At 39.8% G+C, this 17,530-nt stretch overlaps 1 protein-coding gene across 6 annotated transcripts in view; it reads right to left on the reverse strand.

The window, feature by feature from the left end:
• The window catches only part of FOLT1 (folate transporter 1), a 91,150-nt gene that overhangs the window by 49,451 nt on the left and 24,169 nt on the right, over positions 1-17,530 (reverse strand). For 5 of the 6 annotated variants that reach the window (XM_077391889.1, XM_077391884.1, XM_077391885.1 and 2 more), the window contains one exon: positions 2,681-2,777. The exons of the other annotated variant lie outside the window; for it this stretch is intronic. In XM_077391889.1, coding sequence (XP_077248004.1) covers positions 2,681-2,777 — 97 coding nt within the window. The remainder of the gene's footprint in view (positions 1-2,680; positions 2,778-17,530) is intronic. 6 annotated transcript variants of the gene reach the window in all.

The raw sequence follows: 17,530 nt of genomic DNA on the forward strand, positions 1-17,530 counted from the left end.
CCCGAAATTTCGAAAATTTTGGTGAAACGTTTCGGAAATTTCGGTGAAATTTTTACAAGATTTCGTCTGAAATTTCGTACCGAAATCGAAACGTTTCAATTTCGCTGATGACCGAAACCAAAACCGAAACCGAGATTTAAAACCTTGCCTAAAACTAATCGGGTCGGGTTAGGGTTGATGCGTCATGCAACCCAACCTGCCGACCTAAAACCCGAAGATTCCTTTTTATTTTATGTTTTTTAATGACAGCTGTGACTATTCACAATGCATATTCTTTTGATAAAAGACAACTCCGACGTTGTCAGCCTGACAGCTGTTATTAATTCACCTACTTATTATGTATTTTTTTTTTCTTTTCATGAAAGACAGTTCTGCATGCGTATTAAGTCTCTCTCTCACATTAATCTCTCTCGTGTAGGTGCTTATTAACTCTCACTCGGTGGCATGGGGCGATGGTCAGCACCACTGAGCTCAAAAGTCTTCTTCCTCTCCATGTTCATCATCTCTTTCTCAGTTTCCCCCTCCCTCATGGAATCAACTCCCTTAATCGAGGAAGAAATATGAAAGATCGATTTCGTGGGAGCCTGGAGGCAGATGGGCAACAACGCCGGCACCATTGATTTTTCCCATGGTGGGTTTCTTCCATTCTTCATTTACGTTCTATTTCTGAAATCTCCATTGATAACAGATCTTGCTATTTCTGAAGTCCAGTTTGTGAAGATATGGTTATTTTTATGTGGCTTTTTTTGTTCTTCCTAACCATCTCTTGGGCTGGATGTCGAGTTAGGGTCAGGTTCGAGTTGGCGTCAGGTTAGGGTTGGGTTGGGTCACCACGGGTTGGGTTCAGGTTGACCTAAACCCGAGTACCCGACCCAAGTTGCACCCCTAGTAACTAGGTTGCAGATCACCTTGCTAACTATGCTTGTAAGTGTAAGAAAAATAATGTTTTTTGGCATTGGAAAGAAAGTCCTACATTTGCTAAAGGGGTTATGAGATGTGATTTCTTAAGAATCCCTAGCATTCGTAGCAGGTTAAATTTGTGTATTTGTTGGTTTTCTGTTTCCTGCAGTAAGGTGGCATGTCCCTGTGATGTACTATTGTGACTCCTTGGGCATTCCAAGTATTTGTCGCGGGTAGGTTTTTTTTTATTGGTTTTGTGGATCTGGAGGCAAGGTAGTTAAGTGGTATGCCCCCACCCTCTTTGAACTCTTTTATCATATCAAAAAAAATTAAGGTGTTGGTCAGGTTTCCAAGATAAATTCCAAGTTCTTAAAATAAATAAAAAGTCGAACAATGCACTCACCCTCTGCCTCTTCTCTCCACTTGTCTGACAAACTAAATGATATTAGAACTCTAGGCCCTAGATCTCAGTTTCTTTCCTCTTCCCCCATATCTAATCCAAGATGGGAATTCATCAAATCAAAAGCTTTTAGATGGGGGTTCGATGACCCAAAAAACCCCTTGCTCATGCCATACGTCCATATGGCTGTAGTCAGCAGCGTATGGATGTAGTTGGTATTGATTTACGGTGAACAATTATCTACAATTTATCGAAACCGACGAGAAATGACTAAAATATTTTCATTTCAATCCCCACCAAAACACATACTGAAACCGAAACGCATATCAAAACCAAAACTGTAAGTGTATTAATGGTACACTAAATTACTATGTCTTACATAATTATAATTATATTTATATGAACTTCAAATGAAATGTGGTGTATGTATTATTTATAAATATTTATATGAATTACATTTGAAATGTGGCATGCACTAAATTATTAGACATGTGTGACACTGCATGTCACTAGGTGGTCGATGTTGTTGAACCATTATGGGTGGTTTTATTCGCTTATGCGATGATATTTAAGTGTGTATTTGTGCTTGTTGTAGAACTTCTGGAAGTTTCAACTTAAATGTCAATTATTTGGATATGTTCCATACCTTTCTGTGATTTTATAGGATTTACACCAAAATTTTCATCCGGTAAGTAATATATTTCCATTTCCTCCATGATCAAAACACTTATCGAAACCGAAACTTGAAACTTTGCAATTATCAGACACACACCAAGGGTTGGGGATGGACACAAGACTACCGATAACAACCAATATTGAATGTAAAATATAGTACGTGTTGCATTGTACGCTTTCAAGTACCAAAAATATGAACAAATACATAGTTTATGAACTTATTGAACAATATTTCTGTTCTCGGTGATTTTTTATGCTAATCAGTCTAATGAAAGGGAATAGGGAGATTTTACATACACTGCTCGAGGTACCAACAATAGTTTCAACTGAATTAACCTCGTGACAGTCGAAAAGGCTCTAGGTATTTCAAAATGTATGGAGCATGATTCAAACTCGATTCAAAGAGAACATAATCCTTCATCAAGCTTGCCATAGAAGTACCAAGTTAATGTCTCTTAGATATAAACGTGCCATTTTAATTGGTCCAGCAAAACTATCTCACAAAAAAGAGAAGATTTAGAATTAACACCCAAGAATTTTCTACTCCAGGCAATCAATGACTTGAGGCTGCACATCAGGAGTAAAAATTGCGATACCAGTAAACTATATGATTAACTCACTTGAGCACTCAGTGTGTACAGCTTGGTTAAACAATGAAACTAAGAGAAACGTTGCCGATTCATTTCAGGCAGTCAAATTACTCACCAAAGAACCTGCCTCTGCAGCCGAAAGAAGATGAAGGCCAGGACTGAGCATCTGCTCCTCACTTCCTCTTAAGTACCTTTGTTTGGCTCTACTATAGCTACAAATTAAACAATGCTTCAGTTTATCAGCAATAATGTAACTAGATAATTAAATAAAACAAAAACATCTATTTTTGTATCCAATTTCTCAAAATCATACATAAATGACTCAGACCAAACTAAACGATTGTCTGCAGAACACAGTTCAGCATGTCTGATGACCGAATGATGCAAAAGCAGATAAAAAATTCAGAAAAACCGTCAGTGGGATATGGCGTACATTGTTGCAATAATATCTTTCAATTAGAAATCGCATGTGTGAATAATAACTAACTGCCACGTAATAATACCATTCAAATAATAATAATAATAATAACTAACTACCAGGTATAAATGCATCACCCCAACACCATGACTAAGAAGATGTTTACTTTCATTTTTTATTTTTATTTTTGAATGATAAGATGTTTACTTCCGTTGAATTGATAAAGGAGTAATGCAAGAATATTTTTTATTCCTATAAGACATTCTAATACTATTGCATAACCATGGTTTTAAGTTTCGGCTTCGGTGGAAATTTCGGTCAAAATCTTATAATTTCAGCCGAAATTTTTAAATTTCGGTTTCGGTTTTAAATTTCGGTACTGCCGAAATTTCAGATTTCAGCCAAAATTTAAAACCATGTGTATAACGCAGATCAGCATAAAATAAGCACTAAGATATGAATTAAACTTGGAGTGAATGAAGGATGATATCCAAAAGATCAACTCATGAAGGTAACAAAAAAACGTTCGGCATATCTGTCTCCTCTACAAACAATTGCATGTTCTTAGAATCATAAAATCAATGACTACAAGCAAGCTGTTATCACTGATATTTGTAGTTTACTTAACACAAAGCTTCCTATAGTTCTTCAACACAATTTGGTTCTGTTATTTCACTTGGAAACCTTCATTAACTCAATTTTCTTTCATTCATTTGCTCAGCTGCTTGCAGTCTGGTAAACAGTTTTCTGCAGAACACTGTCAACAGATCGCTAAAAACCAAGAATTCTTTTTTCACAGGTGACAGAAAGATCATTTACATCATCCAGTGAAGCTTGGTATAAAGTGTTTGTATTTCTCTGCTCAGTTACTTGCGGTCCAGTAACGAGTTTTCTGCACATCTCCAGAAACATTTAATGAAACCAGGTCTCTTCTCTTCTAGCAGGTAATGTCAAAATCATCAACATCATAATGCATCCTTTACTTGTAAGGAATGATCCCACGTGATGCTGACTACAACGAGATTTTTCGATACAGCCCGCCAAAAAAAAGGTTTTTTGATACTGTCTGTATTCACATCAGGTGGGACCTTTTTCCTTCACTTTTATTACCCTTTTTTAAACAGATGAAAGAATTTGTTAAAAGAAAAGGTTATAAAAGCAAAAACAAGAAAAATAAGATAAACAAAGGCAGAGACTCACAGATATAGCCAGAAAAAAAAAAAAAACTAAAGAAAAGGAATTCAATGCCAGACCACTAAATCATAACAATTGACTCCAAATTTTGTTAGTTCGTCAACTAAGCTGTATCCTTCTAGGTGGAGTGAGAACAATTCTCCTCAAAGGTCTAGAATAATGCCCTCCATCTCCCAAAACCAGCTTGCAAATCGCCAAGGATGGGGAGAATCCATCTTAATCCAGTTGATAGCAATTAATAAATCGTCTTCAATCCAAGCTTTTATACGACCAATATTCATTTTTATTTGTAATATTCATAGTTAGCACTTAGAACTTTGTATGAATAAATTATTTTTGTTTCATTGATGTATTGCAATAAATTTGATGTTTTAAGCAATAAAATATGTCTTTTTGCTAAATTTGGTCGGTATAATAGTTTCTTATATTTTTATAACAATTTTTCATTTTTAAAAATTTTAAAATATTAAGAAAAATCACCAGTAGCAATTTCCGAAACGAAACATTGAAACGAGCGTAAAACCGAAATGTCAGGTCCCAGTGACCAAAAGAAAACACCGGACGAAAAGGTATTGAGAACTAAGATCGGCATGGAATCCAAGAGTCGCTCTCTCCTTGTGTTGCCTCGCATCGTGTGAATAGAAATCTTCGCCAGTGTTATAAGGCTTACCCAAGAGCAAGCGGACGCCAACATAGTAATCACCGAAAATTGTGGGTTGGAAGCTCCTGGTTGGTTATTGCATGGATCAGCCACCCTTTTCAATTGCATTCCCAAGTGTGCGCTACCCGAGCAAGGACAGTCCTCGGGAGAAGAGTAAGAGGTTTTGCACTCAAAAGACAATTTTACAAGGGCAGATCATCTCCTTATACCTCATCTTCACCACCAACAACTTAATACTTTCAATAGCTGTCTCGACCCATAGCCAGGCCCCATCAATCCTTCCGAGTAAGTCATCGCTGGAGCTACTCAAATGAGTCTCCCCACCTTTCTTGCCAAGGCAGCTAAAACTGAATTAGTGCGGTGTGCAGAAACCCGTCGGACAAAAAATCCAATCAAATTACGCAATCAAAGGCAAAACATAAACAACCACAAAAATCACAAAAGAGCAACACACAAGGAACACACGATTTACGTGGTTCAGCACAATGGCCTACATCCAAGGGCGAGATCTCTTCCACTATTAGAGAAAATATAACAGTATTTACAAAAGGGATTAACACAATCGTATAAACCAGTAACCCTGTTTACTCTTGGATACATTCCTCTCTCAAACTCCTTTCTTTATGCAAGAAAGAAAAACCCCTTTTATGTTACAAAAAGAAATCAAAAGAGAGAAAACCAAGAACCAACTCACCTTCTTCCTTCTCTATGCAAGAAGAAAATCGAACAACACTTCTTCTTCTATCCTTTCCCACTATGTTGCATGGATTCGGATTCGGGTGTCGGAATCCGACACGGAATCGAGGTATCGGATTCGGCTAACCCAAAAATCAAGGATTCAGATTCAGCATTTTTATTAAATTAATTAAAAAATAAGAATAAATATTTAAAAATGAAGCATATGAAAAATTACCGGATTTTGGTAATTCCAACAGAATATGAAGCATATGAAAAAATACCTGTCCCATGGTGGAATTATCAAAATCCTACCCGCTAGTAAATGAGAATATGCTGGGGCCGTAAAGTCCTTGTGTCTCAAAAAGTACAGTGGGCACACTGAATACGATGATCCAAATTGCTAATTTATTGGGCTGCAACGTAACTAGGTTATTCCCCAAAAATCATCTCTCACTGTCTCTCGGGGTGGAATTACCAAAATCCTATCCACTAGTAAATGTGAAATTTTACATGGTTTGTGGCTATAAGGTCCATCTCTCAAAAAGTACAGTGGGTCCACTTAATAGGATGATCCAAACTGCTCCTTTGTTGGGCAAGAACATAACTAGATGATACCCCATAAATCATCTCCATAGCATGATCCTAACCATCCGATCTATTGAGGATTCCACAATGTACGGATCCTCTACAGACCGGAGGGTTAGGATCATAGTTGCCAGGTCGGGAAACGGAAGCGTGAAACGGAAACGTGAAACGCCTGAAAGGAGAAACGTGAAACGCGTTTTCTTGAAAACTTTCTCCCTCTTTTTATCAATATAGTGTGATATATAAAGGGAAATGATTTGACCCTTTTGTTTTTGGGGACAGCCCTATCTAGTGTAAAAAAGGAGTCATAAATCACTTTACCTGCATAAAGTATTTGCCCCTTATATAGGTAAGTAATATATTGACCAGATTTTTTACTCGGAACAGCCCACTTTAGAGTGTTTATGGCTCCTCTTTTACACTAGATGGGGTTGTCCCATTTAACAAATGGGGAGAATACTTTATGCTGGTAAGTATATATTCACCCCATTTTCTTACTTGGAACAGCCCCCTTTAGTGTATTTATGACTCCTCTTTTACACTAGAGGGGGCTGTCCCCAGTATTTTAATATCTGCTCAAACCACCTTGTCTTTTTAGTATTTAAAGAACTGTCAAAAGGTGATTACATTTCCCAAAAAAAGAAAAGCTCTCACAAGCCGATTAAAGAAGAAAAGACAATTGTGCAAATATTAAAATATGGTTGTGATGTATAGGCCCTTTTCTTTACTAGGGACAGCCCCATCCAGTGTAAAAGAGAAGCCATAAATACACTAAACGGGACTGTTTCAAGTAAAAAAACAATCGAATAATTTTAGTATCTAAAGAACTGTCAAAAGGTTATATTTCCCAAAAAAGCTCTCACAAGTCACAACTCACGAGCCTATTATAGAAGAAAAGACAGCTGTGCAAATATTGTATAGGCCCTTTTGTTTATTGGGGACAGCCCCATCTAGTGTAAAAGAGGAGTCATAAATACACTAAAGGGGGCTGTTCCATGTAAAAAAAAGAGGTGAATATATCACTTACTTTTTTTTCAACAAAACCCTAATCCTGCCATCTCTCTCTCTCTCTCTCTCTCTCTCTCTCTCTCATGGCTGCCGAGAACTGAAGAAAGAAGAAGAAGGGAGAGATGACCTCTCTCTCTCTCATAAGTTTTACCTCCTTTTCCCAGTAGTTTCCGGCACGTTTCCCTGGAGTTTCCCATCCGTTTCACTATTTTTTTCAGCCCGTATCGTTGCCGTTTCGGAAACGCGTTTCCCACTTTGCACCAACGTTTCCTGCAACTATGGTTAGGATCATCACATGAAAATGATTTTCGGGCTACGACCTATTTATGTAGTTGCCCAACAAATGAACTGTTTGGATCATCTTATGAAGTGGGCCCCAATACTATTTGATAAATACTGGACTTTACAGCCACACACCATAATAATTGTATTTGTCCCTCTTTTTTTTACTTCGGACAGCCCCCCTCTAGTGTATTTAAGACTAGTCTTTTACACTATAGTGGGCTGTCCCAAGTAAAAAAAAAGGACAAATATATCATTTTCCCACAAAGAATCTCATTAAATGCACCATACAATCTCAACACGTTTCCCTCCCTATGGAATCCTTTTTGGTGAGTATTTTGAGAAAAAGAATAGTCAAAGATATAAAATATCGTGGGAAGTGATATATCCGCCCCTTTGCATTCTGCGGACACCCGCATTACGCGTCGAAACCGGCTAAAGTGGGTTGCAACTTTCAACTAAAAAATAGTTCCAAGAATGAGAAAAATACCCTTTTAATAAATTCCTAGTTCACACCCACCACTAACCCTCGTTTCCTCTTTCTCTCGCCCAAAACCTAAATCGAAAATCTTCAAGGTCTCTCTCTCCCGAACTGGATCCTCTCAGTTTCTTCAGTTTTTCTGCCGCCAAGAGATCCTACAAGCTACTATGGAAATCATTACATCATCTCAGTTCCGTGATTTAAGGTTGGGTTTTGATCCAAAAGTGCTGGAACCAAAGACTTATGACAAAAAGTTTTGTCCAATGAACTTGCTGCCATAAGCTCAACCTCTGCCTTTAATTCTTACCCAATTCCCATCAATTAGGTGTACTAATTCTTCCTGACATATCTCCATATAGAGAGACCTGCTATATCATAAAGGAATTGGACGAGATCTGCTTGCATTCTTTTTATTTAAAAAACAAAAATGGCCCCAAGAAGCAAGTCCATATTCCAACCTTCATCTAAGAAAGTAGCTCAATTTCATAGATATGAAACGTGTAGCCCGTGGATTGTTTTGAAGAGAGAGAGAGAGAGACCCTTGATGGCCTCCAAGGGCTTCAAATTTTGCCTGAAAAAGAGTGATGATGGTGACTAGGGTTGCTCGAGTGTGGATAGAGAGACCTTGAAGCTTTCAATTTTTTGATTTGGGTTTTGGGTGAAAGAAAAAGGAAACGAGAGTTAGGGGTGGGGGAAAGAGATGGAATTTATTAAAAGGGCATTTTTGTCATTCTCGGAACTATTCTTTTGTTGAAAGTTGCAACCCACTTTAGCCGGTCTCGATGCGTAAATGCGGGTGTCCGCAGAATGCACAGGGGCGGATATATCACTTCCCAATATCGTGGGTTGAAGCTGCCAGCGCTGTCTGATTTGCATTAAATACGGATCTAAATCCTTTTTTGTGTATATCTTGGGGGGGAATTGCCGAACATATAATATCTAGGGATTTGTATTCATAAAAGCTGGCAGACATGTCAGATTCGCATTAAATACAAACTTGACCGTTGGGAGATGTTTCGATACGCATCTTGCCGAATCCAACGGATATCTGAGTCTGAATCCATGTCGAGACGTGTCGACACGCGATTCGGCACAGTAAGAAAAAGAATCCGTGCAACATAGCTTTCCCAAGAGCTGAGTCTTCACCGCCCAATGATGCCAGGCTTCAAACTTCCATGTGGGCTGAGCCAGATTCAGTTTAAAAGTGTTCTCCCATTCAAATTTCAAAATCAAAGAGAGAAAAACAGTTTTGTAACTTTCCATTTCTCCCTTTGAGTCTCCACATACGATATGGTTTTAAAAGCGTTTCCGAACTGTTTTGAGAAACAAGCCACAATAACAAGTACAACAAGGGATAGGGAGCCCACCAATTCTCATCCATCTTACCAATAGCTGGGGTTTGACCTTGGACAAATCAACTCACTAAAGATCTCAATGTGCCATGGGCTCTTGATCATGAGCTGTCTTTACATTGAAGGAGCATTTGGCCTTCATTGATCATTCAAAACCTGAGTTTTTCAAACCCTATTGATCCAGTAAAGGATGAACTTAAATTTCGGGAATGAGGGCAAAAATTCTCGACTAAACATGTCGTGAGTTTGGATCTCATATCACTATCAGTAATAGTCAACACTGGGACCAACAGCTATTTATAGTCATCATCTCCTAACTCAAAATGAGGGTTTTGGCCGCTTGTCAAGGGTATGTTCTCTCAGCTGGAGGGATTTCACTTTCAGAATCTCGACAAAAGACTTTTGAGCCAATAAAGAGGGAGATGGAACTGCCACCATTGGGGGCTCCGATTCACACAAGATCATAAGGAGGTCCTCAGATCTGACTAATCATGGGATCTTGGTGATTGAAATAAAGGATGGGGAAAGGAAGAAGAGATTGCCACCGTGAGGATGTTTCCACCATTTAGCTTAAATTGTGGAGCTCGGTCAGATTGTAGCTAACACTAACGTCTTCACCCCCTTCGAGTAGCAAACTGCATCTTCCAAGCATCAAGTTGTTGTCTTTATCTCACCATGATGAACAAGTTGGGTATTCTTGAGATTTTCACCCCAACCAGATTGATAGATATCCCTTCTAACTATATTCCTCCCAACTCTCATATTCTTGCCCATGGTTCAGAGATCTACTGGTTTCAGTCTGTAACATCTCATATCCCTACAAGCTACCCTTAATCTGATATTTGGGTATCTGCAATCACCACATATCTGATCCCCATCCCTATGATTGGTAATTACTCAACTCAACTCAACTCAACTAAGCCTTTGTGTCCCAAACTAGTGGGGGTCGGCTAAATGAATCCTTTAGAAAATTTTCATGAAGTTTCCATTCTCCAAAGATTATTACTTTACGAGTCTTTCTCTTTCTTGGAATTGTCTCCTATTACTTCTCACTTTGCCATGAAGACTCTGAAATCCTTGCACCAGGGTAAGGGTGTCAATTTTGGCTCGGGCTCGGAAGCTCGCTCGAATCCTTAATGAGCCAAGCCGAGCAGGCTGCCCAGGCTCGTTAAGCTTAACGAGCCGAGCCCGAGCTAGGCCAGGCTCGGCTCGCCTCATTAAGGCTCATTAAGGATTTAATATATTTAAATATATATATTATATATTAATACATACACTAAAAGGGTTGTCCAGGGAGTGAAAGGGGGAGGCAAAATATGTCACTTCTTTTTCGGAACCCGTAGTGTAAAAAGAGTAGTCAAATTACACTAGATAGGCTGTCCAGGGAAGATGAGGGGTGTGAAACTGTGAATATATCATTGCCCTTAATATAACCCCTAGCTTGGTAAGGCTCGCGAGCCCGGCCGAGCTAGGCCGAGCCGAGCCAGGCCAAGCTCGGCTCGGCTCGTTTACACCCCTACACCAGGGCCATTCTGAGCTCCACATAAATTATATAAAAAGATTTCCCTTATGATGTACTACCTTCATATATTGTCCCCATAGCAAACAACTTATAGGAATATCTTCCATTTTTACTAGGAAAATTACACATGTAACTCCCTATGAATGTTACGTAGATAATAAACTTCTTTTAATTATCCATGTTAAGAACTTAAATTCGTTTTTTGCACAGTTCATGTTAATTGTTTGGAATTAAGTTCTTTTGCCTCTCATTTTACATCTAACTATTTTAGTTTTAACTAATTTTCTACCAACTTTTCCTCTCTTTAATAGTTAGACACCAAAAGGGGGTCATCATCCTAGGTCGAAATGAGTAAAATGACAACTACGCCTGCATCACTTTATATGCAATAGCAAAAGCTAAGATAAATACTTTCATAGCCACGTCATCTCATCACTTGTTTTGCCCCGAGATGGAACAACATTTATATCTCCATGCACAACAGAGATAGGCATCATGCACATTGAGAGAATAAGGTTTTTTTTTTTTGAACCAGACATCCTTCCTTGTCCTGAACAACGTCCTCCCCCATGCAATCAGGTTGTAACCTGTCACGCCGCCAACCCAGAAGCGTGGAAGCGAGGGCGCGAACAGCGACCACGTGCTTATGGTTGGTAGGAATGCGAAGTTTAAGAGGATGGATCCGCCACCGTTTAAAAAGGCCACTAACCCAATGGAAGCAGATAACTGGATTGACGAAATGAACAAGATATTCATTGTTCTACAGAGTACGGATAAGGAGAAATTAAATTTTGCAACATACATGTTACAAGGAGAAGCGCACAACTAGTGGAAGGCGGAACAAAGAATCCATGAGCAGGATGCTGAGTCGTACACATGGGAGATGTTTGAAAGAGCCTTTAATGAAAAGTTCTTTCCCAAGAGTGTGCGTTATCAGAAGGAGATCGACTTTATGAAACTTCAGCAGCGAGGAATGACAGTGACCCAATATGAGGCAGAGTTCACCAGTTTATCTAGGTTCGCCCCAGACATGGTGGCGAGCGAGGCCTCTCGTGCCAAGCGATTTCAAGAGGGACTGAGATCGGGAATTAAGCAGGTGGTAGCACCATTTGAACTGACTACTCTTGGGGGTGTTGTGAACAAAGCCTTGGTAGTTGAGAGGGAGCAGACTGAGGCTCAAAGAGTGCGAGATAATCAAAAGAAAAGGGGGAACCCATCAGCCACTCAAACGGGTCAGAGTTCAGGCAATCAAGCGAAGAAGCCATGGAATCAACGTAATGATAATAAGAATCAGAAGGGTGTTGGTCCTAAATGTGCTACATGTGGAAAATTCCATGGAGACAAAGATGTTACTTTTTGACTGGGGAGTGCCTAAAATGCGGCCAGCAGGGTCACAGGATTGCTGAGTGTCCCCAGATCAAAGGAGCCCCATCAACTCCAATGTCAAAGAATTCCGTGCCAAATCAGGTGAGGGGACAAAAACCCAAGATGTAGGCGAGGATGTTTGCGATGACATGCCATGACACAGAGATGCCAAGCGACATGGTGTCAGGTAAAATCTTAGCGACAATAACCTATATACCATTATTTGACATGAATACTACATCTCCCTCGTGTATTGAATGTTAGTTATTGCTTATTAGAATATCACACTCCCTTGCACGTGTTGTATGCTACTTATCATTAATTCAATGACACCATGTTATGACCAGGTACTATTCTAGTGTCTTCTGTGTATGCCCATGTACTGTTTGACTAGGGCACCACACATTCGTTTTTATATTCGTAGACTTCGCTTCGAAACATCAGTTCGTGCAGGAACATGTAAAGTCAGAATTACAGGTTCATACCCCCGTAGGAGGTGGATTGATTGTTCGACACATATGTAAGTCCTGCATGATTAAGATAAGGGGTAGGGAGTTACATGGTGATTTGATGGTGTTACCAATGACAGACTTTGATGTTATTTTAGGGATGGATTGGTTGTCTGCATATCATGCCCATGTCGATTGCCAAGGGAAGAAAGTGAACTTCTGAATTCCTAGACATAAGGAGTTTGTTTATGATGGTAGTATTGTTGATGATTCCCTCCATTTGATCTCGGTTGTCCAGACTCCAGACTCCAGCACTACGTGCGGTGACATGAGCCAAGAATTAAGGATATTTCCGTAGTGAGATTATTCCCAGATGTTTTTCCAAGCGAGTTACCCAGGATGCCTCCGGATATGGAAATAGAATTTAAAATTGACCTCATGCCAGGCATAGGTCCCATTTCAAAAGCTCCCTAACGTATGGCTCCCGCTGAACTGAAAGAGTTGACAGATCAGATACAGGATCTTCTTGATAAGGGCTTTGTGAGGCCAAGTTTGTCTCCTTGGGGAGCTCCGGTATTGTTCGTGAAGAAGAAAGATGGAACCATGAGACTCTGTATTGACTATAGGGAATTGAATAAGGTAACCATTCGGAACAAGTACCAGGTACCAAGGATCGACGACTTATTTGACCAGTTACAAGGAGCTCAAGTCTTCTATAAAATCAATCTTCGGTCTGGTTATCATCAACCGAAGATCAAGGCAGATGATGTCCCAAAAACCGCATTTCAAACAAGGTATGGGCATTACGAGTTTTTAGTAATGCCTTTTGGATTGACAAATGCCCCTGCGGCATTTATGGATATGATGAACCGGGTAAGATCAGTTTGTGATCGTCATTATAGACGACATCTTGATTTATTCTAATCGCATGGAAGAGCACGAAGAGCACTTAAAGATTATATTGCAAACTCTTAGAGACAATCAGTTGTATGAGAAATTTAAGAAATGCGAATTCTGGCTTGATGATGTGTCCTTCCTGGGGCATGTGATTTCCAAGGATGGAATCTCTGTTGATCCAAATAAAATAGAAGCAGCAGTTGAGTCGAAGAGGCCTAGCACAGTGTCAGATATGCGGAGTTTCTTGTGATTAGCAGGCTACTACAAGCAATTTGTCGAGGGATTCGCCCGTTTGGCGGTGCCATTAACTAGACTGACTCATAAAGGTGTTATATTTCAGTGGTCTAATGAATGCAAAGAAAGTTTTCAGGAATTAAAGAGGCGGTTGGCATCGGCCCCTATTCTTTCTTTACTTGTGGAGGGAGGTAGCTATACCATCTACAGTGATGCTTCTAAGATGGGTTTAGGCTGTGTTCTTATGCAGGATGGCACAGTGATAGCGTATGCGCGCCGACAATTGAAACCATATGAGCAGAATTACCCCACTCATGACCTTGAGTTGGCAGCTGTGGTTTTTGCCCTCAAGATATGAAGACACTATTTATACGGGGTACAGTGTAAGGTATTCACTGAAAATAAAAGTCTGAAGTACATCTTCACGCAGAAGGAGTTGAATATGAGACAGAGGAGATGATTGGAGTTGCTCAAAGATTATGATTTGACCATTAGCTACCATCCTGGGAAGGCTAATGTCATTGCAGACACTCTAAGAAGAAAATCCTCAGGAAATTTGGCGACCTTGATCACCACTCAACGACATCTATTGGAAGACCTAAGGAGGTTAGAAATTGAGGTATGTTTGCATGAGCCAGGAGCACTTTTGGCTACACTTCAAGTTCAGCCAACATTAATTGAAAAGATTAGAGGTAGAGGCAGAAGATCAAAGTAGCGGTAGAGGCAGGCTCACAATCAGAATTTCAAATTCACGAAGATGGTTCCTTAAGATATGATAGTCGATTATGTGTGCCGAATGACTTGGAGCTAAAGAAATATATTATGAGGGAGGCACACAATTCAGGGTATTCAATACATCCTGGAGGTACCATGATGTACCGGGATTTAAAAGAGTCATTTTGGTGGAATAATATGAAAATAGAAATTGCCCAGTTTGTCACTCAATGCTTAGTGTGTCAACATGTGAAGGCTGAACATCGGAGACCAGGGGGACAATTACAACCTCTTCCCATTCCGAAATGGAAGTGGGAAGACATCACTATGGATTTTGTGACCGGTTTGCCTAAGACTCCCAGTGGGAAAAATACTATCTGGGTAATAGTTGACTGATTGACTAAGTCAGAGCGTTTCTTGCCCATTCGGGTCGGATTTTCTTTAGAAAGATTGGCCAAGCTATACATTGGGGAGATCGTTAGGCTCCATGGAGTTCCAGTTACCATTGTATCAAATAGAGACACCAGATTTGTGTTGAGGTTTTGGGAGAGCTTACATAAGGCCATGGGAACTAAGTTGAAATTCAGCACCACTTTTCATCCACAGACTGATGGTCAGTCAGAAAGGACCATTCAGATATTGGAAGACATGTTGAGAGCATGTTCTATTGACTTAGCTGGGTCATGGGAAGACCACTTGCCATTAGCAGAATTTTCTTACAACAACAGCTACCAGGCAAGCATTCAAATGGCACCTTACGAGGCATTGTACGGGAGGAAATGTAGGTCTCCTATATGTAGACATGATGTGGGAGAGAGGAAAATTTTGGGACCATAGATTGTACAGCAAACTGTGGACCAGGTTCACTTGATCAAAGAGCGTCTTCGGGCAGCTTAGAGTAGGCAAAGAAGTTATGCAGACAATACAAGGCGGAAGCTAGAATTTGATGTGGATGACCATGGATTTTTGAAAGTGTCTCCTACTAAAGGAGTTATGAGGTTCGGAGTGCGTGGGAAGTTAAGCCCTAGATACATTGGCCCATTTGAGATTTTGGATCGAGTTGGAGAGGTGGCCTATCAAGTTGCTTTGCCGCCTACATTGTCTGGAGTTCAGAAAGTATTCCATGTCACTATGCTGAGGAAGTACATTGCGGACCCCAGTCACGTGATCGAGCCAGCTACGTTGGAACTTAGAAAGGACTCAACGTATGAAGAGCGACCAATCCGGATCGTTGACAGAAAAGATCAGGTACTACGGCGTTGCACTATGCCCTATGTTAAAGTGCACTGGAGTAATCATTCAAAGCGAGAAGGCACATGGGAACTCGAGGAGGAGATAAAAGAAAAGTACCCCCAACTTTTTCACCACGAAGGTATTTAAATTTCGTGGAAGAAATTTTTATAATTGGGCGAGGATGTAACACCCGAATCCATGATCTCTCTCACGCACACACACTTGTTATTTTTAATTCTTCGAATGGAGTGTCATTACAAATAGTGATGTTATATTTAGTACTTTAAAAATCAAGTATCATTATCAATATCTATGTTATAGTTAGTTCTTGAAAAGGGGTGTAATTACTAAGATTTAATTTGTGATTACATTCTTAAAAGGGGTGTATTTACAAAAATAAATAGCCTTTCAAATCTTTTTTTTAAAAAGTCAATTATTTATTAGGTTTCTTTAAATATCCTAGATTTTTATCAACATGAGTAGTCGGTTAGGAAAGAGATTCTCTTTTGGATTGTTACGTCGCAAGTTTTGGGTAAAAGCCTTAGGCACTAAGAGTTATCTTGTTTGTTAAAATAGTTAGCAATTAAGGGTGGACTCGTATTTTATTGGTTGAAATAGATAGCAAGTGGGTGGATGAATCACACAGGGACTTTTAGTTGTTGTGAACAGTAGATTTTTATTGAACTCAAATTGGAATAGGTAAAGAGTCCTAAGCTAAATAGGAAGTTGTCATCGCTTCATATATAAATATAAGATAAGGCTTTTTTTTTTTTTTGGAAATGGCACAATATATTAGATAAGAACGGAACCGAGATGGTCCACCAATTACAAAGAAGCAAATAAAAATAAAGGAAACAAATAGAATAACAATGTATCTCAAGGCGGAAGATCGTCAAACCACTCCAAGTACTACCTACTCACACCAGACTTTGCCAAAGTATCTGCTTCTTCATTAGCTGTTCTTCTGATATGGAGAAAGGAGATCGATGAATTAGCCACCCAATCAGCAATTTCATCAAAAAAACTAAGAAATCTCCAAGGAGGAGGAGCTAGACCCGCAAGCCATCTAACAACATTTGAGGAGTCCCCTTCCATTATCACCTTATCTAGTCCCCTTCCAAGGAGGAGGAGCATAGATCTTTCCACATGAAGAATACTGTAGTAAGCTGCTTTCACTTCAGCCTCCGAAGAATCAGATATTCCATTTGGACCAGAAAAGGCCCACTTCACAGCACCATCAAGATCTCTCAACAGCCCTCCAAAACCTGAGGCACCAGGGTTCCCAAAGGATGCCCCATCCACATTTAACTTACAGAATCCCTCAGGATGCTGAGCCCATTTTTGAACAACCTTGGACCTACACACCCCTTCCTTACAGATTGTTTCCCACCTCTCCCATAAATCATAGGCTGACACGAATCTAAACAATGAGGTACTCTTAGCCCATTGAATAGAAAGAGCAATGATTCTCTGGAAAATGGAGAAAGCGGAACTGGCTTTTCCTTCAAATACTCTTCCATTTCTTTCCTTCCAAACTGACCACCAAAGAGCTAGAAGGTAAATTCTCCATAATGTCTTTCCTTTCTTCTTCCAAGGAACAAAGTCCCAGCGTTCCAATTGAAGGGTAATCGACTGAGGAAAGACCCAATTAATGCCAAACCTTGCCAAAATTAAACCCCATATTTGCCTTACTATTTTACAATGGAGGAACAAATGGTTTATAGATTCACCGTCCTCTAAGCAGAGAGGACAATGATCGATAAGGAAGAGACCTCTTTTCCTCAAGAACTCGATAGTTTGAATTCGCCCACTGCAAACAGACCAGCCAAAGAAGATCACTCTGGGGAGCACTGAAAGGACCATACCTTAGCCACCCAAGAATCTTCCCCCTC

The sequence above is a fragment of the Tasmannia lanceolata genome, unplaced genomic scaffold (genome assembly GCF_043159265.1).
Source record: "Tasmannia lanceolata isolate RefF3 unplaced genomic scaffold, GAP_Taslan_0.1 ptg000012l, whole genome shotgun sequence".
Taxonomy (NCBI): Eukaryota; Viridiplantae; Streptophyta; class Magnoliopsida; order Canellales; family Winteraceae; genus Tasmannia; species Tasmannia lanceolata.